Genomic DNA, 16,580 nt, shown 5'->3' with positions numbered 1-16,580 from the left:
GACTCTTTCTCTCTCTTTCTCTCTCTCTCTTGTTCTGCGGTCCAGACCCCCCGGCAGTGCAGAATTGTCTATAGGGGCCCCTCCCATGGCCAGCTGCTGAATCCCCCAGGTACCCCCCGTCCCGGGCACCAGCTGTCTGTGTGGTCTCACCAGTGCCATGGCCACAGCTAGGGCATGTTCTGCACACCCCCCGGGAGGCTCTAGGACCCCCTGCCCCATAGCTTGGCTGCCCACACGCCCCCCCCTTAGCAGCTCCAGAGCCCATGTCTCAGTTGTCTTCCCCTTCCTCTCCCATGCTTGTGTCATGGCACCAGATTCACTGTGTTTGACTCCCCTGCACTGGACTCACTCCAATGACACGAGACACGGGGCCCCCCAAGTCCCCCCGTCTCACCGGCTCCCCTCCCCTGCAGAGCCCGCCTCATGCAGAGCTTCAAGGAGTCGCACTCCCACGAGTCCCTGCTGAGCCCGAGCAGTGCGGCTGAGGCCCTGGAGCTCAACCTGGACGAGGACTCCGTCATCAAACCTGTGCACAGCAGCATCCTGGGCCAGGAGTTTTGCTTCGAGGTACGGCAGCCAGCCCAGGGCACTCGCGCCTCTGGGGTAGAGCAGGGAGCTGGGATAGGACTCCTGGGTTCCGTCCCCAGCACTGGGAGGGGAGCGCGGGCTCGTGGGGTAGAGCAGGGAGCTGGGAGCCAGGACTCCTGGGTTCCGTCCCCAGCACTGGGAGGGGAGTATGGCTGGGCACCCCGGTCAGGGAGTGTGGAAGGTACATGTGGCCCTGCTCAGCTGCTCCTCATTCTCTCTTCCTCAGGTCACCACTGCGTCTGGCACCAAGTGCTTTGCTTGCCGCTCAGCCGCAGAGCGCGACAAGTGGATCGAGAACCTGCAGCGAGCCGTGAAACCCAACAAGGTGCTGTAGTGGAGGGAAGCTGGGGGGGAGGGGAGCCCCAGGGGAAAGAGGGTGGATACTGGCTACAGGAGAGCTAAAGGGCAGGAGGCTGGGTCCAGCTCCCCACAGCTGTGCACACGTGTCTCCACGTGTTCGCTTGCTGCTCTACTCCTCAGGAGTTGTCCCCCTGGGGCCACAGAGCCCCAGCTCCCCCTGCCCGGAGTTACTGTTACAGCCCCAATTTACCCCATAGCACACACAGTGCCCCATAGCACCGACCCACCTGCCTGTTCCCGTTCCTAGACCCCACAGCACCGACCCCTGCCTACATCCTCATCCCCCTGCCTCTGCCCTGTAGCACTGACCCACCTGCCTGGTCCCATTCCTGTCACCGACCCCTGCCTGTGCCCCATAGCCCTGTCCCTCCTAATTGTCCCCGTTCCTACACCCATAGCACTGACCCCTGCCTACATCCTAATCCCCCTGCCTGCGCCCCATAGCCCCGACCCACCTGCCTGTCCCCATTCCTAAACCCCACAGCCCCGACCCCTACCTACATCCTGATCCCCCTGCCTACACCCCATAGCCCCGACCCACCTCCTGTCCCCGATCCTACACCCCATAGCACCGACCCCTGCCTACATCCTCATCCCCACAACTTGCCTGCGCCCGATCTCCCTGTGCTCCATAGCAATGACCCCCGTCTAACTCCCTGTGCCTCCCCAGGATAACAGCCAGTCTTCCCGCCGCCACCCCCGTCAAACCCTCTGTGCCTCCCTAGGACAACAGCCAGCCCCCAAGTCTAACCCCCTGTGCCTCCCCAGGATAACAGCCCCCCAAACCCCTGTGCCTCCCCAGGATAACAGCCCCCCTAATTCCCTGTGCCCCCCCCAGGATAACAGCCCCCCCAACCCCTGTTCCTCCCCAGGATAACAGCCAGTCTTCCCCACCCCCAGCACCGTCAAACCCTCTGTGCCTCCCTCGGACAACAGCCAGCCCCCAAGTCTAACCCCCTGTGCCTCCCCAGGATAACAGCCCCCCCAACCCCTGTTCCTCCCCAAGATAACAGCCAGTCTCTCCCCTGCTTCTGCCCCTAATCCCCTGTTCCTCCCCAGGATAACAGCCGGCGCGTGGACAATGTGCTGAAGCTGTGGATCATCGAGGCGCGGGAGCTGCCGCCCAAGAAGCGCTATTACTGTGAGCTGTGCCTGGACGACATGCTCTATGCCCGCACCACCAGCAAGATGCGCACAGACAATGTCTTCTGGGGCGAGCACTTCGAATTCAACAACCTGCCGGCCGTGCGCACCATCCGCCTGCATGTCTACAAGGACACGGACAAGAAACGCAAGAAGGACAAGAGCAACTATGTGGGCATGGTCAGCATCCCCATCGCCAGCGTCACCGGGCGCCACTTCGCCGAGCAGTGGTACCCGCTCAGCCAGCCCAGCACCAGCAAGAGCAAGGCCGGCTGCCCCGCCGTGCGCGTCAAGAGCCGTTTCCAGACCATGAGCATCCTCCCCATGGAGCTGTACAAGGAGTTTGCTGAGTACGTGACCAACAACTACCGCATGCTGTGCGCTGTGCTGGAGCCGGTCCTGAGCGTCAAGAGCAAGGAGGAAGTGGCCTGTGCGCTGGTGCACATCCTGCAGAGCACTGGCAAAGCCAAGGTACTGGGGGAGTGGCAGGGATGGGGGAAGAGTGGGAGGACAAAGTGCCCTCTGAATTGTCTGCATCTCGGGTCCTTCTGGGCATGGGGTGGGGAGCTCTGGGGTGTTGGGTCTCCTCACTCACTCCCCTGCCCGGGCCTGACCCCTGCAGGATTTCCTCTCGGACATGGCCATGACGGAAGTGGATCGGTTCATGGACCGGGAGCACCTGATATTCCGGGAGAACACCCTGGCCACGAAAGCCATAGAGGAGTATCTGAAACTCATTGGTCAGAAATACCTCAAGGACGCCATTGGTGAGTGAGGGAGGGGGAGGGGTTTGTTTGCACTCGCAGGTGTGGGTGCGCACAGTCTGGGTCCTGTGCGTGTGAAGGGGGGCATGCACCCTGCTCCCTGGGAGGCACATGGATCTGTGCACTGTGCCTGCAGGGGTCTGTATGCCCAGAGGGTGGGATCTGTGCTCTGGGGTTTAGGGGCGTTAGAACTGCACCTAGCCTGGTGATGGGATGTGATCCCCAACCGAACAGCTGGTCCTGGCACTGGGATATGCCTAAGCTGGCATCTCACTCCATCTGGTCTCTGGAGAGGCTGGTGGAGCACCCGTCCCCAGCTTCAGGCCCCTGATGGATAGGACGGGGTGTGCAGGGTGGTAGGAGCTGGTTCTTGGGGCAGTGTCCAGCCTGGCACCCCCCTCCCTGCCCCACTAGCTCTCTGCCCCCCTCCTGCAGGCGAGTTCATCCGGGCGCTCTACGAGTCAGAGGAGAACTGTGAGGTCGACCCCATGAAGTGCTCCTCGTCCACCCTGCCTGACCACCAGGCCAACCTGCGTATGTGTTGTGAGCTGGCGCTCTGCAAGGTCGTCAATTCGCACTGGTGGGTGCCAGCTGGTGGGGGATGGGGGCATGTCCAGGGGCAGGGAGTGAGCAGGTGCTGTGCAAGGTTAGCTGTACAATTGTGCAGCATGGTGTGGAGGGATTGGAGGGCATGGATGGAGGCAGGAGGTGGGGGGCCAAGAGAGGGAGGAGGTGGTGAGCTGCACAGAGGGCACTGAGAGTTCAGGGAGGAGCTGAGGAAGGTCTGTGCCCTATGGCGAGGTGTATGGGGGACTCTGGAGCTCACCGATGTCCCTGCCACCCTTGCACTCTGTTCCCATGGGAGCTGAAGGCCATCGGTGCCCTGTGGTCGGGGGCTCAGGGCTGTGTGTAGGTCATTGATGGTCCCTCTGCCCTCCCCACAGCGTGATTCCATGGGAGCGGAAGGAGGTCTATGATCTGTGGGGGGACGCACGGGCTCTGGGGGGGTGGGCACATGGGCTTTGGGGGTATATGGGCTCAAGAGGCCTGGGGGTCACTGATGGCCCCTCTGCCCTCCCCACAGCGTGTTCCCACGGGAGCTGAAGGAGGTGTTTGCCTCGTGGCGGCTGCGCTGCGCGGAGAGAGGCCGCGAGGACATCGCTGACCGGCTGATCAGTGCCTCGCTCTTCTTGCGCTTCCTGTGCCCAGCTGTCATGTCGCCCAGCCTCTTCGGGCTCATGCAGGAGTACCCAGACGAGCAGACGTCCCGCACGCTGACCCTCATCGCCAAAGTCATCCAGAACCTGGCCAACTTCAGCAAGTGAGAGATGCACGATGGGCCAGGGCATCAGGGTGGGACATCACGGGTGTGAGGAATGTTTTTCTGGGGGTCCTTAGGGTGCTACACCCTGCTGACTCAAGCCCCCCTTGCCCTTGGCAGGTTTCAGCTGCACAGAGGAGTATGTATCATTCAGAGTGAGTTCCTGGAGAGGCCGCATAGTATGGGGCTGTATGTAGGGGGTGCTATACCCCTCTGTCCCCTGGCAGGGTCAGCAGCAAGGAGTACATGGCGTTCATGAACGAGTTCCTGGGTGGGAGTGGGCCAGCATGGGATGGGCCCTGGGTGTTGTATGGGGCTGTGGGGGGGGTGCTGTACCCCACTGACCTCCCCCACTCCCATGCCAGGTTCGGCAGCAAGGAGGAGTACATGGCGTTCATGAACGAGTTTCTGGAGCTGGAGTGGGCCAGCATGCAACAGTTCCTCTATGAGATCTCAAACCTCGACACCCTAACCAACAGCAGCAGCTTTGAGGGCTACATCGACCTGGGCCGCGAGCTCTCCACGCTGCATGCTTTGCTCTGGGAGGTCATGCCCCAGCTCAGCAAGGTACACAGACCTTGGATATGGGGCTGGGAGCCAGGACTCCTGGGTTCTCTCCCCAGCTCTGGGAGGGGAGTGGGGACTAGTGGGTTACAGCATGGGGGCTGGGAGCCAGGACGCCTGGATTCTCTCCTGCCTCTGGGAGGACAGCCGGGATCCCCAGGTTTCATGCTAACCCCCTCCCCTGTCTTTCTGCCCCTGGTCCCAGGAAGCCCTGATCAAGCTGGGCCCCCTGCCTCGGCTGCTCAACGACATCAGCGTCGCCCTCAGGAACCCGCACATCCAGCGGCAGCCAAGTCACCAGGGGGAGCGGCTGCAAACCAAGCCCATCATCCTGCGGGGGCCATCCTCTGACATGCAGCCCTACATGATGCGTGACCTCAACAGGTGAGCGGAGTCTGGGGATGGGGACCTGGGGGGCTGGAGAGCAGTGGGAGGGAGCAGGGCACTGGATAGGGCTGCAAACCCAACTCACGGTGGGGCGGCCAGGGAGCATCTCCCTCTGCCCCCGCCTTCCCCATGTAGGGTCCTGTCCAGGTCTCCTCCCAACACTAACTGCTGCCTCTGCTCCCCCTGCAGCTCCGTCGATCTGCAGCCCTACATGGTGCGGGGCCTCAACAGGTGAGCCCTGGCGCGGTCCCCACACTGGCCCCATACCATCCCGTACGCCCCCCTGCCGCCCCACCCACCCTTCCTGATGGGGAGCAACGTCATCATTCCCCTTCCCAGCCTTGCTCTGGTCCCAGGGGGACACAGGGAGTGAGCACTGCCCTGTTCTAAGGAGCTCTGCATGAGGCCTGGGCAGCACCAGGCTGGGCCCGTTCCCTCCTTTGGGGACCCCTGTGGAGTCTGTGTGCAAGAGGCTTATCTGTGGGGAGCTGCAGGGGGACTAGGAATCCCCCTGCCAGCCCAGTGAAGGGATGGTCACACATCATGGTCTGCTCAGAGACTCCTCCGTCCCTTATCCCCCAGGGACCCTGGGCTGGGGCTGCTCTTCCTACCATCTGTCCCCTGCCAGGCCTGCTCACCGACTCCCCCATCCCATGGGAGCCCTGAGTTGGGGCTGCTCTTCCCCCACACCGTCTGTCCCCCCAGGGCTGCTCACTGACTCCCCCATACCCCGGGGGCACTGGGCTGGGGCGCTTTTCCCTCTCCGTCTGTCCCCCCAGGGCTGCTGACCGACTCCCACCTACCCAGTACCCCAGGAGCCCTGGGCTGGGGCTGCTCACTGCTCCCTTCTTCCCATCCCTGCTGGAGCACTGGCCCCAGCGCTGACCACCTGGCCTCTCTGCACCCCCAGCTCCATGGACATGACCCGGTTGCCTTCGCCTACCAAGGAGAAGGGCTCCAAGGACATGTTCTTTGTGACACGCCCACCCCTGGCCCGCTCCTCGCCCGCCTACTGCACCAGCAGCTCCGACATCACTGAGCCTGACCAGAAGATGCTGAGCGTCAACAAGAGCGTCTCGATGCTGGACCTGCAGGACAGCCGCATGAACAGCGTCTCCAATCTGCAGAGCGTGGGCGACATGCTCAACAGCAGCCAGGCCTCCATCACCGCCGCCATGGGACTGCGGCCCAGCCGCCTCTCGCAGGGCAGTGGCTCCAGCATCGCGGCTGGCCTGCGGCTCAGCCACATGGGGGTCACCACTGATGGGGCTGCAGCCCAGCAGCTTAGGGTGCCCCTCTCCTTCCAGAACCCCCTATTCCACATGGCCTCAGATGGGCCCTCAGCCGCACCCTCACACCGGCCATCTGAGGGCAACCCCGACACCTTTGCCCCCTTCCACGGCTACAGCAAAAGCGAGGATCTGTCTGCTAGTAAGCACATCATCCACAGCCACAGCTACAGTGACGAGTTCACCCGCCAGGGCTCTGAGTTCACCAAGCGCCAGCTCTCGCTGCAGGAGAACCTGCAGAACATGCTCTCCCCACCACAGATCACCATCGGGCCCCAGCCCCAGCGAGCCCCACCCCAGCCGCAGCCCCAGGCCCCGCTTCAGCGCGGAAAGTCCCAGCAGCTGACGGTCAGCGCTGCTCAGAAACCCCGGCCCTCCAGCGGCAACCTGCTGCAGTCACCCGAGCCCACCTATGGGCCAGCCCGCGCCCGCCAACAGTCAGTCACCAAGGAGACGCCCTCTGCGCTCAAGCCAACCATTACCAAGCAGGTGTGAGGAGGGCAGGGAGGGAGGCGAGGTGTGTGGGCGGTGGGGAGTGGAGTGGAGAGGTGTCAGCGAGTGGGGAGATGGGGCAGGGTGGACAGATGGGGAGCGGTACAAGGGGGTCAGTGAAGAGGCTCAGGGGTTCGTCCTCAGGAGCGGAGCGTCAGCACTGCTCAGGGTGGGTCGCTGACCTTCAGGCGGGGATGGTGTTCTCTCTTCCAGGGGTCCCCACAGGGAGGTGGGGGGAGTCTCTGGGGCAGGGAGGGGGGTCTCATTCCATGCTCACTAACTTTCCACCCCCGCAGCCATCGCACACGCCTTCCACGCTGAACCCGGTCATGCCGGCCTCTGAGCGCACCGTGGCCTGGGTTTCCAACATGCCACACCTGTCAGCCGACATCGAGAGCTCCCACATCGAGCGCGAGGAGTACAAGCTGAAGGAGTACTCCAAATCCATGGATGAGAGCCGGCTGGACCGGGTAAGAGAACCCAGGAGGCTTGACTCCCAGCGACCCCCCCTGCTTTAACCCACTAGACCCCACTCCCCTCCTCATGCCAAGGATAGAACGCAGGAGTCCTGGCCCCGAGCCCTTCGCAGTGGGGAGGCACGGAACCCCTGCCTCGAGACAGAAGTGCCCTCATGGCCATCACCTGGCCTCTCCCTCCAGGTGAAGGAGTACGAGGAGGAGATCCACTCATTAAAGGAGCGGCTGCACATGTCGAACCGCAAGCTGGAGGAGTACGAGCGGCGCCTGATGTCGCAGGAGGAGCAGACCAGCAAGATCCTGATGCAGTACCAGCAACGGCTGGAGCAGAGCGAGAAGCGGCTGCGCCAGCAGCAGGTGGAGAAGGACTCGCAGATCAAGAGCATCATTGGCAGGTGAGGGGCGGATCGGAGCGGTGGGGCCTTATGGTAGGGTCACTGGGTCCTGGGCATGTGCGGGGAAGGTGGGGGCCACGGGGTCCCTGGCACATGTTGGGGAAGATGGGAGGTCACAGGGTCCCTGGCACACATGGGGGGCGGCTCATGGCAGAGGCACAGGGTCCCTGGCATAAGTGGGGAGATGGGGTCACAGGGTCCCTGATACATGGTGATGAGGAGGTCATGAGGTCCCCAGCACACAGAGGGGCTGTGTGGGGGGATCACAGGACCTTAGGGGGATCCCATCAGAGATCCTGAAGTCAGGGCAGGGAGGGAACAGTCCCTCTAGGAGCTGCCTTCCATCCTATTCCTCAGGTACCTGCCGTGGCCTCCGCACCCCCCCCCCCAGGGGACCTGCTCCATCTGCCCCCTGCCCCACTGGGCATTAGCTGTCAGGGACCCTTGGCCTCCCCCCGCGGGAGCCCGGATTGACTCCAGTGAAGCCTGTCCCTACAGGTTGATGCTGGTGGAGGAGGAGCTGCGCAGGGATCACTCGGCCGCCCACGACGTCTCCGAACCCCGGAAACGCCTGCTCGACGCTCAGGTGGAAATTACAATGTCATTTTTCTTTTCCGTGTCTCCATTTCCCATCCCATCTCGTCTGCTGTCTGTCCCACGGGCAGGGCTAGTGCTGGGGGAAACCGATGGATGGACCCGGAGCAGGGCCAATGCTGGGGAGACAGCCTGATGAATGGACCCGGAGCAGGGCTAGTGCTTCGGGAAACCGATGGATGGACCTGGAGCAGGGGTAGTGCTGGGGAGACAGCCCGATGGATGGACCCGGAGCTGGGCTAGTGCTGGGGGAAACCGATGGATGGACCTGGAGCAGGGCTAGTGCTGGGGAGACAGCCCGATGGATGGATGGATGAAAGGGTAAGGGGCCAGGTTGGGAGAGCTGGATGGAGAAATGAGGGTTAGAGTTGCAGGACACAGACACACTGACCACCACAGCATTAGGACCAGGAGAGAGGGAGGCCAAGGGCTGGGAGAGGTGACAGATGGATGGATGGGGAGGGCTAGCACTGTGTTAGCCCTATATGGGGTGCCTGCCTCTTGGCGACATAGGATCAAGGTACTCACAGGGTGAGGGGGCCAGTGCCCCCTTACGGTACTCTCAGAGCAGGCCTGGGATTCAGTGCCCCCTCAAGGGGATGGATGTGGAGAGGGGCCCTGGGCAGTGGGGATTTCTGAGGAGATGCCATCTGGACACCATAAGAAACAGCCCCTCTCCCCATCCTTCTCTCCCTGACTTTTGAGCAACTCCACAGTAAAACACTCTATTCCCCAATCATCCCCTCAGACAACCCCTACACATTTCCCCATGAAACCCCAAACCCCTCATATAGCTCTCCCGTAGCCACCCGAGCTGACACCATAACGCCCCCAATAATCCCCCTCCCACAGCTCCCCCGATAAACTCGCAGCCCCCAGAGTTGCTCCATCACAAACTCTGAGAGCTTACGTGGGCCTTGCAGCCTGGGCAACAAGGGACATGGGACAGGGAAGAATAGCCTCCAAAGCTAGGTGCTGTGTTCAGAATCCTGGGAGGCCGTGGGGCCCGGCTCATGGGCCTAGTGAGGTGTGTGTAGGGATTGGGGTCCGAGGAGGCTGTGGGGCCCGGCCCAGGAACTCATGAGGTCTGTGTAGGGATTGGGGCCCGGCTCAGGGGCCTAGTGAAGCCCATGCGAGGATGGGGCCTGAGGAGGCCGTGGGGTCTGGCTCAGGGGCTAGTAAGGTCTGTGCAGGGATTAGGGCCCAAGGAGGCCGGGGGGTCCGGCTTGAGGGTAGGGTTTCCACCTGTCTATGATCATCCCTTGTTTGAGGTGGCTGTCCTGGGAAGTCTGTTGGGGCTCAGTATATGCTGCCCACTGGCCAGTTTATGAGCTTGAGAAGATCATCCCAGATGTCCTGGGATTTTTGTACCTCGGAGATGGTAACTCTAGCTGGGATTGGAGCCAGGGGGAGGCTATGGAGCCTGCCTCAAGAGCCTAGTGAGACCTGTGCTGAGATTGGAGTCAGAGAAGGCTTTGGCACCTGGGTTTAGGGTGTCCATGGGCCTGGGCTTGCGGAAGCTGGATTCATGGTCTTCAGAGGCAGCCATGGGGCTTTGTGCTGGGCTCCCAGGCATGGCTGTGTGAGGCCAGGAAGCCTGAGGACTGCTCAGTGGCCATCTCTCGGTGCGGCGCTTGTGAGCTTGGACAGTTTTGTTGTCTAGGAGTCACTGCAGGGGGGCTAGATTAGTTTTTAGGAATAACACCTGTCCCTTATTTGAAGGGATTGTCTCCTATTTCATTGATTTGTGCCTTAGGACAGCCACCCATCCCTTATTTTCAGATGTATTGATATTGATTAAAATGGATGAGTTCCATTCTAAATATTACAGTGAAGCTTATGAGACTTGCACTGTATCCTGAAGGAGGGAGTAGACACGTACGCTCGAGAGATTAGTTGGTGATATGATAAGGGATATGGTGCTTCCCTAAAAGGTCTTTTAAAATAAAGCGGGGTCCCTTATTTTCCCCATGCTTTCCCCTTATTTGCACCCTGCCAAGGTGGTCACCATATAGGAGTTTATGTCTGGATACCGGGGCTGGGTGCCCAGGGGTCTGTGCACAGATACCAGGCAGTGTGTATGTGTTAGGATTTTGAGGTAGCTCTGTAGCTCTAGCAGCTGTTCACCTGGCTGTCCCAGCATGAGCCAGTGGCAGGAATGTCTCCCCACTTCCTCGGCTGTCCCTGTGTGCCCCAGAGCTGGGTCATGTTGGCCCTGGATCTGTGGGTGTAGCGAGGGGTCAGGGAGAGGGCTTCCATCATGATTTTCCCAGGCCCCTTCCCCCTGCTGCCTCCAGCACGTCCCGGCCGTCTCCCACCCTGGGTCTGTGGACCCCTCCTGTTTTCTGGGGAGATGACGGAGCCAGCAACGGGGTGATCCGTGCTCCCACCGGGGGGCACCAGTGCCGGGGCCCTGACCCGTCTGTTTCTCTGCTCTTCATCCTAGCTTTTCATCAGGTAACTCTCTCTGACTCTGCTTTTGTCACGTGGAGGGATCGGGGGGACTCTCGCCGTTCGGTAGCAGATCAGGTGGGTCCTTTCCTCTCCTCCCCCTCCACCCCCATCTGCACACGCACCCCCTCCCCCTCTGTGCATCACCCCTCCCTGTAGAGACTAGCAAACTACCTTTTCCTTCCCCATTAGGTTCAATTAACTCCGTTGTCTGGTTGGTTCTATCCCCCCTGCCCCGCCGAGGGTCCAGCCTCTCCCTCTCCAGGGGGCCCAGACCACTGAGTACTGGCATGGCGTGGGGGGATTGAACCTGCACCATGGAGCCTGGTCAGAACATTTCACAGACACTGTGTCTGTCGGGGGCAGCGCTGCTGGGGCCGCCTGTGGAGCTCAGCCCCAGGGCCTGCCCTCACCCTCCTGTTGGGGTCTTTTTCCAGGCCTTCCCATAAGCCTCTCGGTCCTGCTGGCTGCTTCTGCCAACTCTGGGGCGCCACTCCGCACCCCCCAGGGCCTGGGGGTCTCAGGCTGGAGCAGTTCCACCGTGGGGCGGCCAGTGGCTGAGGCGAGAACATCAGAGTGCAGAACTGTCTGGGTGCTGCGTCGCAGTCTCCTCAGAGCCGTGCTTCCGGTTGTGACGCAGCTGGGATGGGGAAAGGGGCCAGTTGGGTATGGGCACTGGGGGCCAGTATTTCTCTGGTCTTTTCCATCCCAGTGCCCTCTGCTTGAGTGCTTCTCCCTGCGCTGCCTCTGAGGAGACCCCCTCACACCTTCCGCTGCCCACTAGCAGAGACAGAAGACGGGTCTAGATGAGCTCCTGGTCTGATCTGCACCAGCTGACTCATGCATGCTGGGATGCAACACGAGGACCATTTAGTGGTACAGGACAGGAACCAAAGGAGAATCACGTGTGTCAGGAATAAACAATGTCACCTGTCAGCCTGTCCCCATCCTGTCTGCCCCCCTGCCCCCTGACGCGGGGCTCGCCTGACGCGGGCCTGGGGTGCGTTCCCACCAGGGTAGCCCGTGAACCTCTCTTGGGGTAGTGGCAGTACTTCCGTTTCCTTGGAGCTGGGATGTTGGGAGTCACCAGGCAGCCTGTGCTGCCCCCCAACACCTCATGAGCAATTCGCGGTGCTGGGGGATCCCTTCCCCTCGTGCCCACACTTCACCCTGTCTTCAGCACAAAGCAGGTTTTCCCACAGAGAGCTGCATTCCTCTTAGGGGCGCTGAGCCTCAGGACCCAGGTCTTGCCCACGTGAGCATCTTGCCCACGTGAGCACTCTTCCCTTGAAAGGCTCGGGGAGCAGTGCTGGGAGGGAGGCTGAGGGGGAATCAGAGCTGGGGTGGAGGCTGATTGGGGAGTTAAATTGGGGGAATGTTGGGGGAAACGTCTCTCACCAGACAAGGGCAGTTAGTGTTTTGTTAGTGTCTGTGAGCGTCTTCCCCAGCGCTAATCCCCCAGTGTCATACCCGTCTTGTTTCCACCTCCTGTCTTGTCTGTCTACGCCACATCTCACTGGAACCTGTAACTCCTATTGAATGGGGGAGGGGGGGAGGGCTGTGTTCAGCTCTCAGGGGACAGAACCAGGTAGTCTGGGGCAGGGAGTGGGATCCTCAGTTCTCAGCTCTGAGCTACCCCCACTTGCAGGGAATCTCTTTCCCATAGCCCTGATTTCAGGCGTTCTGGCTCCACAGGGGCCAGGCTGCAGTGTGGGTGTCTGCGTCTCATGTGTGCATTGTGAGGGGAGGGCATATACAGTGTAACGTGGGTGTGGGTGTGTCTGTGTCCTGTGAGCATGTGTGTTGGGGGGGGCACAGGTCTCAGCGATGAGAGCACAGTCCACCGTCCAGAGGGGGGCGCCCCGGAATGCTCCCGGGTGGTGCCGGACGGCAGGCGTGAGAGGTTAGTGCCCGCGTAGGGTGGGCGTGCGTGGGAATGTCATTCTCGGTGATGGTGTGGGGCTATGTGGGGGAGGGGATAGCACGGACAGACTGTGATTCCACAGGGACCGGGCAGTGTTCCCCAAGAGCAGAGTGAGACACTGACCCACACCCCTGAGCTGGGCTCCCATGTCATGGACTCAGCAGCTGCCTTGGCCTCATTCACAGCCCCCTCAAAGCCCACCCTTTGCCAACAGAAGGACTATAGAAACAGTGGGAGCAAGAGGCTGTTTGCCACCTCATGGCAGTGGGGTTTCTCCCCCTACTTGTCCCTAGCCTGAGTGGGCTGGGGCAGGTTTGCCGTGTCCCCAGTGACCTCCCACTGAAACAGCGCTGGGAAAATGTGAGCCTGTGAACTGGCAGCATGCTGAGCAAGAGGTGTGCCCCCAGGATTGGGGTTACACAGCAGAAAGGGGTATGGGGAGGGGAAGCTTTACCCTTGTTTCCCGACCTCCAGCAGGCCCAGCTCGTGCTGCTGCCCAGCTGTTAAACTGGGTACTGAATGCTTAGCCAAAGCCCCTCCTCTGGCTCAGTCAGGAGAAGCATCTTTCATCTAAGGCTGGGCTGGCCAGTTTGTCCTGCAGAGCTGTGCTGGGTCAGGGGCGACCCTAGTGAGGACGCAGATAGAATGGGGTAAAAGTGCCTTGTACCCTTCTAGCTTATTCCCCTTCAGGAATGGCTGGCTGCTCGCAGCACCTTTACATCACTGTGTCCACACTAGCAAGGGTGTCTGGCTTTAACCCCCCCCAGGGCAGGACACCATTCAGGTGTAGAGGAGCCTTTCATGAGAGCTGGGCTGCTGGTGAGGCCAAGATTTTCCAGGGTATTTAATGCCTGAGGATGCAGATAGGCACCTAGTAGGATTTTCAAAAATTTCCAAACAGATGAGGTGCCAAAGTCTTGTCTTTGTAAATCTGGCCAGAAGTGATGGGCCCAAGCTGAGACAGGGAGCAGGGACTGGAACGCAGAGCTCCTGTGTTGCAGGCGAGCACTCTACTCAGCACTCTGGCATTCCTCCCTATGGTAAATTAATCTCAGGATAACTGTGTCTGCCCTGGGGTCCTAGTGGTACCCATGTATTAATAAGATGTCACCAACCCTAACTTACTGCTTTTAAGGGTAGACCAGGTTAGCTAGGTCTGTGTCGACCAGGTGGTAGCTGGCTGTGCATAGGGTTTGTCCAGCTGGATGCTAAGAGAAGTGAATTACAAGGGGGGCATTAACATGTTTTCCAGTAGGAATCCATTTTCTTTTGTCCCACTGTGCGTTTAGGGTGCACTGCTGGAGTCCAGTGTTAGCTAACACGCCCACCCCATGAACTGCCAGGCCAGAGAAAACCTGGGGCCATCCTCCTCTACTAGGGAAACAAGCAACAAATCCCCAGGAGAACCGCTACTGTTCCTGGGTTGGTGCTGGAGGCTCCTGGATCAGGTCGGCCCCATGGACCGAGCTGCCTGGGTGGATGTAGACACTGGGGAAGACAGCTGGGGCAGGGGTTGCCATCTGGGTAGGTGTCTGGTGGGCGGGTCTGCAGTTTGTGCGGCTGAGCCCCCGTAACGTTAATAAATAAGCCTTTGCTCTGTGTGTCTGTTGCAGGAGAGGCAGCTTTCCGCCGTGGGTACAACAAACCCGCGTTTGAGCGGCGCCCTGGCCCAGCCATGGAACGGGATCCTGCCCGCCCAGCCACCGCCTCCGCCCCCGCGACTCCAGATCACGGAAAATGGAGAGTTCCGCAACACCGCTGCTGAGCACTAGCCACTGCCCCCGCGAGACGCGGCCCGGGGGATACAGGGGGCACCCCCAGCCCGCAGCTCAGCGGGAGCAGCAGAGACCCTGGCAGGGACACAGTGCCCCTCCCAAGCAAATAAACCTGCACTGGGGGAGGCACCCCCTTTGCCCCCTCACCTTGCACCAGCGCCCCCCCCCCCCGTTCCTGCCCCCATGAACCAGCCCCCCACCCCTCTCCACCTGCACTGTCCTTGGGGACAGTTCAATGCTTTGAACTCAACTTCAGGGTGTTTTATAGCAGAACACAGATGACAATCTTACACCCCCTCCTCCCATACACCTTCTCCTCTCCTCCCAGCAGGAGCAGGGCTGACACCCCCCCCCCCCCATGGACCTCTGCCTCCCCTTGGAGGAAATTAGGACATTATCTCTTCCCCACTTCATCTCAGGAGTGGTCTTATCTTCCCCTGGCAGCCATTTTATGGTATTGCCCCCTCCTTTCCTGGTGTGTGCGCATGGGAGGGGGGAGGGAGTAAACTCACCTCCAACCTGCCCTCGGAGCCATGGTGGGGGTGGGGGGGGCAGATAGGGGGCTGATTTTGGTTGGCCGTGTTCCTGGAGGTTTCATCACATGACCTAATCTTTAATGAAAGTTGAGTCTTTAATTCCTGGAGACAATCCTGGGGCGTTGGCAACTGAGACTGGAGGCAACTTGAGTCAAAGCTGTCCCCATTTCCCGGCATGTGGGGGGTCTCTGCCTGGCTCCAGCTCCCTGGGACAGGGGCATTCCCTAGAGGGGGTCGAGGTTTCACTAAGAGGGAAGGGGCTCCCAGCTCTTTGTCCCAGTATTTCTCTCTCTCTCCCCTCCCTTAATGGGATATGGGTCAGGGTGGAAGGCTTGTGGAGTTGCAGGTACTCTCCCTGCCCCACCCATCACATGCTAGCTTCACCCCCAGTAAGGCAGGGCTGCCCCACACCATTGCCCTGGCTAAGGGAGAGACTACCCCCTTTCCTGCCTGTCCAGGGTCAGTGCTGTGGTTTGCCCCTCACCTCTGCCATTCCTACCTGGTGTCAGCACTGGGGAGTCTCCCCCCAGCTCCCACCTGGTGTCAGCACTGGGATCCCATCACCCTCTCCCTCTGCGCTCTCTATACTCTGATAAAGGGCTTTGCCTGCTCAGCCCCTCCGTGCCCCCCCGTGTGTCCTGCACCCACCCCAGTCTTTGGAAATGACGATTCTCTAGACATTGGTCGGGTTTTTTCTGGGGGGGGGGGCATTGAGGGAGGGGCTTTTTCTTTCTTTCTTTCCTTCCTTCCTTCCTGTTCTCAGACCCCCCCCCCCATCTCCCCAGTCTGGGGTTGGTGGGGGGGAACAACCAACAAACTAATTAAGAAGCCATTTCTCTGCCCACCCACGGGCGCGTGCAGGGCACCGGGACGGGGGAGCGCCCCCCCCAACACCTGAGCACGTAGAACTGGAGGGGACTCTTGTGGCTATTCACCGTCGTGCTATGGTCTGAGCTGCTGGGTGAATGTGTTCAGCGCAGTGATTGTACTGGGTGTTTCTTTGCTGTTTCTGTGTCTCTATTTCAGACTCTGGCGAGGACAAGACTCGCCATTAACCAGCCCTCCTCTGCCCCCAGCCCCACCTCAGTCCGTATTTCTTTTGTAAGGACTCTCCCCTTCCTTCCCCTCCCCCCCAACAGTGGCGACTCGGGCGGCGCCATAATATTTATACGTATTAATTATTATTATTATATAAAAGTTTGTACATATGTGAAATTTCCTCTCCCCCACCCCGCCTCCCCCAGCTCATCCTGGCCGTATCGCCCTCAGGCTGGGTGCTGTAATTACCACCGGATTTGTACTGTATATAGACCTCTCCGGACCTCAGTCTCTGTACATAGCCCCCCCACCCTGGGAAGGGAGTTCAGGTCACGAGCGCCCGCCCCGATGCCGCGTCGGGCTCCCCGGGCGTCTCTCTCTCTCTCTCTCCGTTTCTTTTATGTCTGTTTTATTTTTTCTCATTTTTTCTGGAGTGTGTGGTGCCAACGGAGAAACGTTTAATAAACAGCGATTGTTCTTTTA

At 60.3% G+C, this 16,580-nt stretch overlaps 1 protein-coding gene across 12 annotated transcripts in view; it reads left to right on the top strand.

The window, feature by feature from the left end:
- SYNGAP1 (synaptic Ras GTPase activating protein 1) overlaps nucleotides 1-16,580 on the top strand; it is a 48,958-nt gene extending 32,378 nt beyond the window's left edge. For 2 of the 12 annotated variants that reach the window (XM_078848783.1, XM_078848782.1), the window contains exons 6-18: nucleotides 414-567; nucleotides 815-913; nucleotides 2,008-2,562; nucleotides 2,714-2,858; nucleotides 3,291-3,435; nucleotides 3,940-4,176; nucleotides 4,542-4,743; nucleotides 4,946-5,124; nucleotides 5,317-5,358; nucleotides 6,038-6,905; nucleotides 7,205-7,378; nucleotides 7,568-7,779; nucleotides 8,265-10,617. In XM_078848783.1, coding sequence (XP_078704909.1) covers nucleotides 414-567; nucleotides 815-913; nucleotides 2,008-2,562; nucleotides 2,714-2,858; nucleotides 3,291-3,435; nucleotides 3,940-4,176; nucleotides 4,542-4,743; nucleotides 4,946-5,124; nucleotides 5,317-5,358; nucleotides 6,038-6,905; nucleotides 7,205-7,378; nucleotides 7,568-7,779; nucleotides 8,265-8,616 — 3,364 coding nt within the window. In that variant the 3' untranslated portion in view covers nucleotides 8,617-10,617. Of the gene's footprint in view, nucleotides 1-64; nucleotides 110-413; nucleotides 568-814; nucleotides 914-2,007; nucleotides 2,563-2,713; nucleotides 2,859-3,290; nucleotides 3,436-3,939; nucleotides 4,177-4,541; nucleotides 4,744-4,945; nucleotides 5,125-5,316; nucleotides 5,359-6,037; nucleotides 6,906-7,204; nucleotides 7,379-7,567; nucleotides 7,780-8,264; nucleotides 10,618-10,819; nucleotides 10,929-14,361 lie in introns of those variants that run through there. The other 10 variants (XR_013634611.1, XM_078848784.1, XR_013634610.1 and 7 more) reach the window with 10 other exon arrangements.

Source organism: Lepidochelys kempii, chromosome 14 (genome assembly GCF_965140285.1).
Source record: "Lepidochelys kempii isolate rLepKem1 chromosome 14, rLepKem1.hap1, whole genome shotgun sequence".
Taxonomy (NCBI): Eukaryota; Metazoa; Chordata; order Testudines; family Cheloniidae; genus Lepidochelys; species Lepidochelys kempii.
The sequence above is the reverse complement of the archived record's forward strand: the minus strand, read 5'-3'. Positions and strand labels throughout refer to the sequence as shown.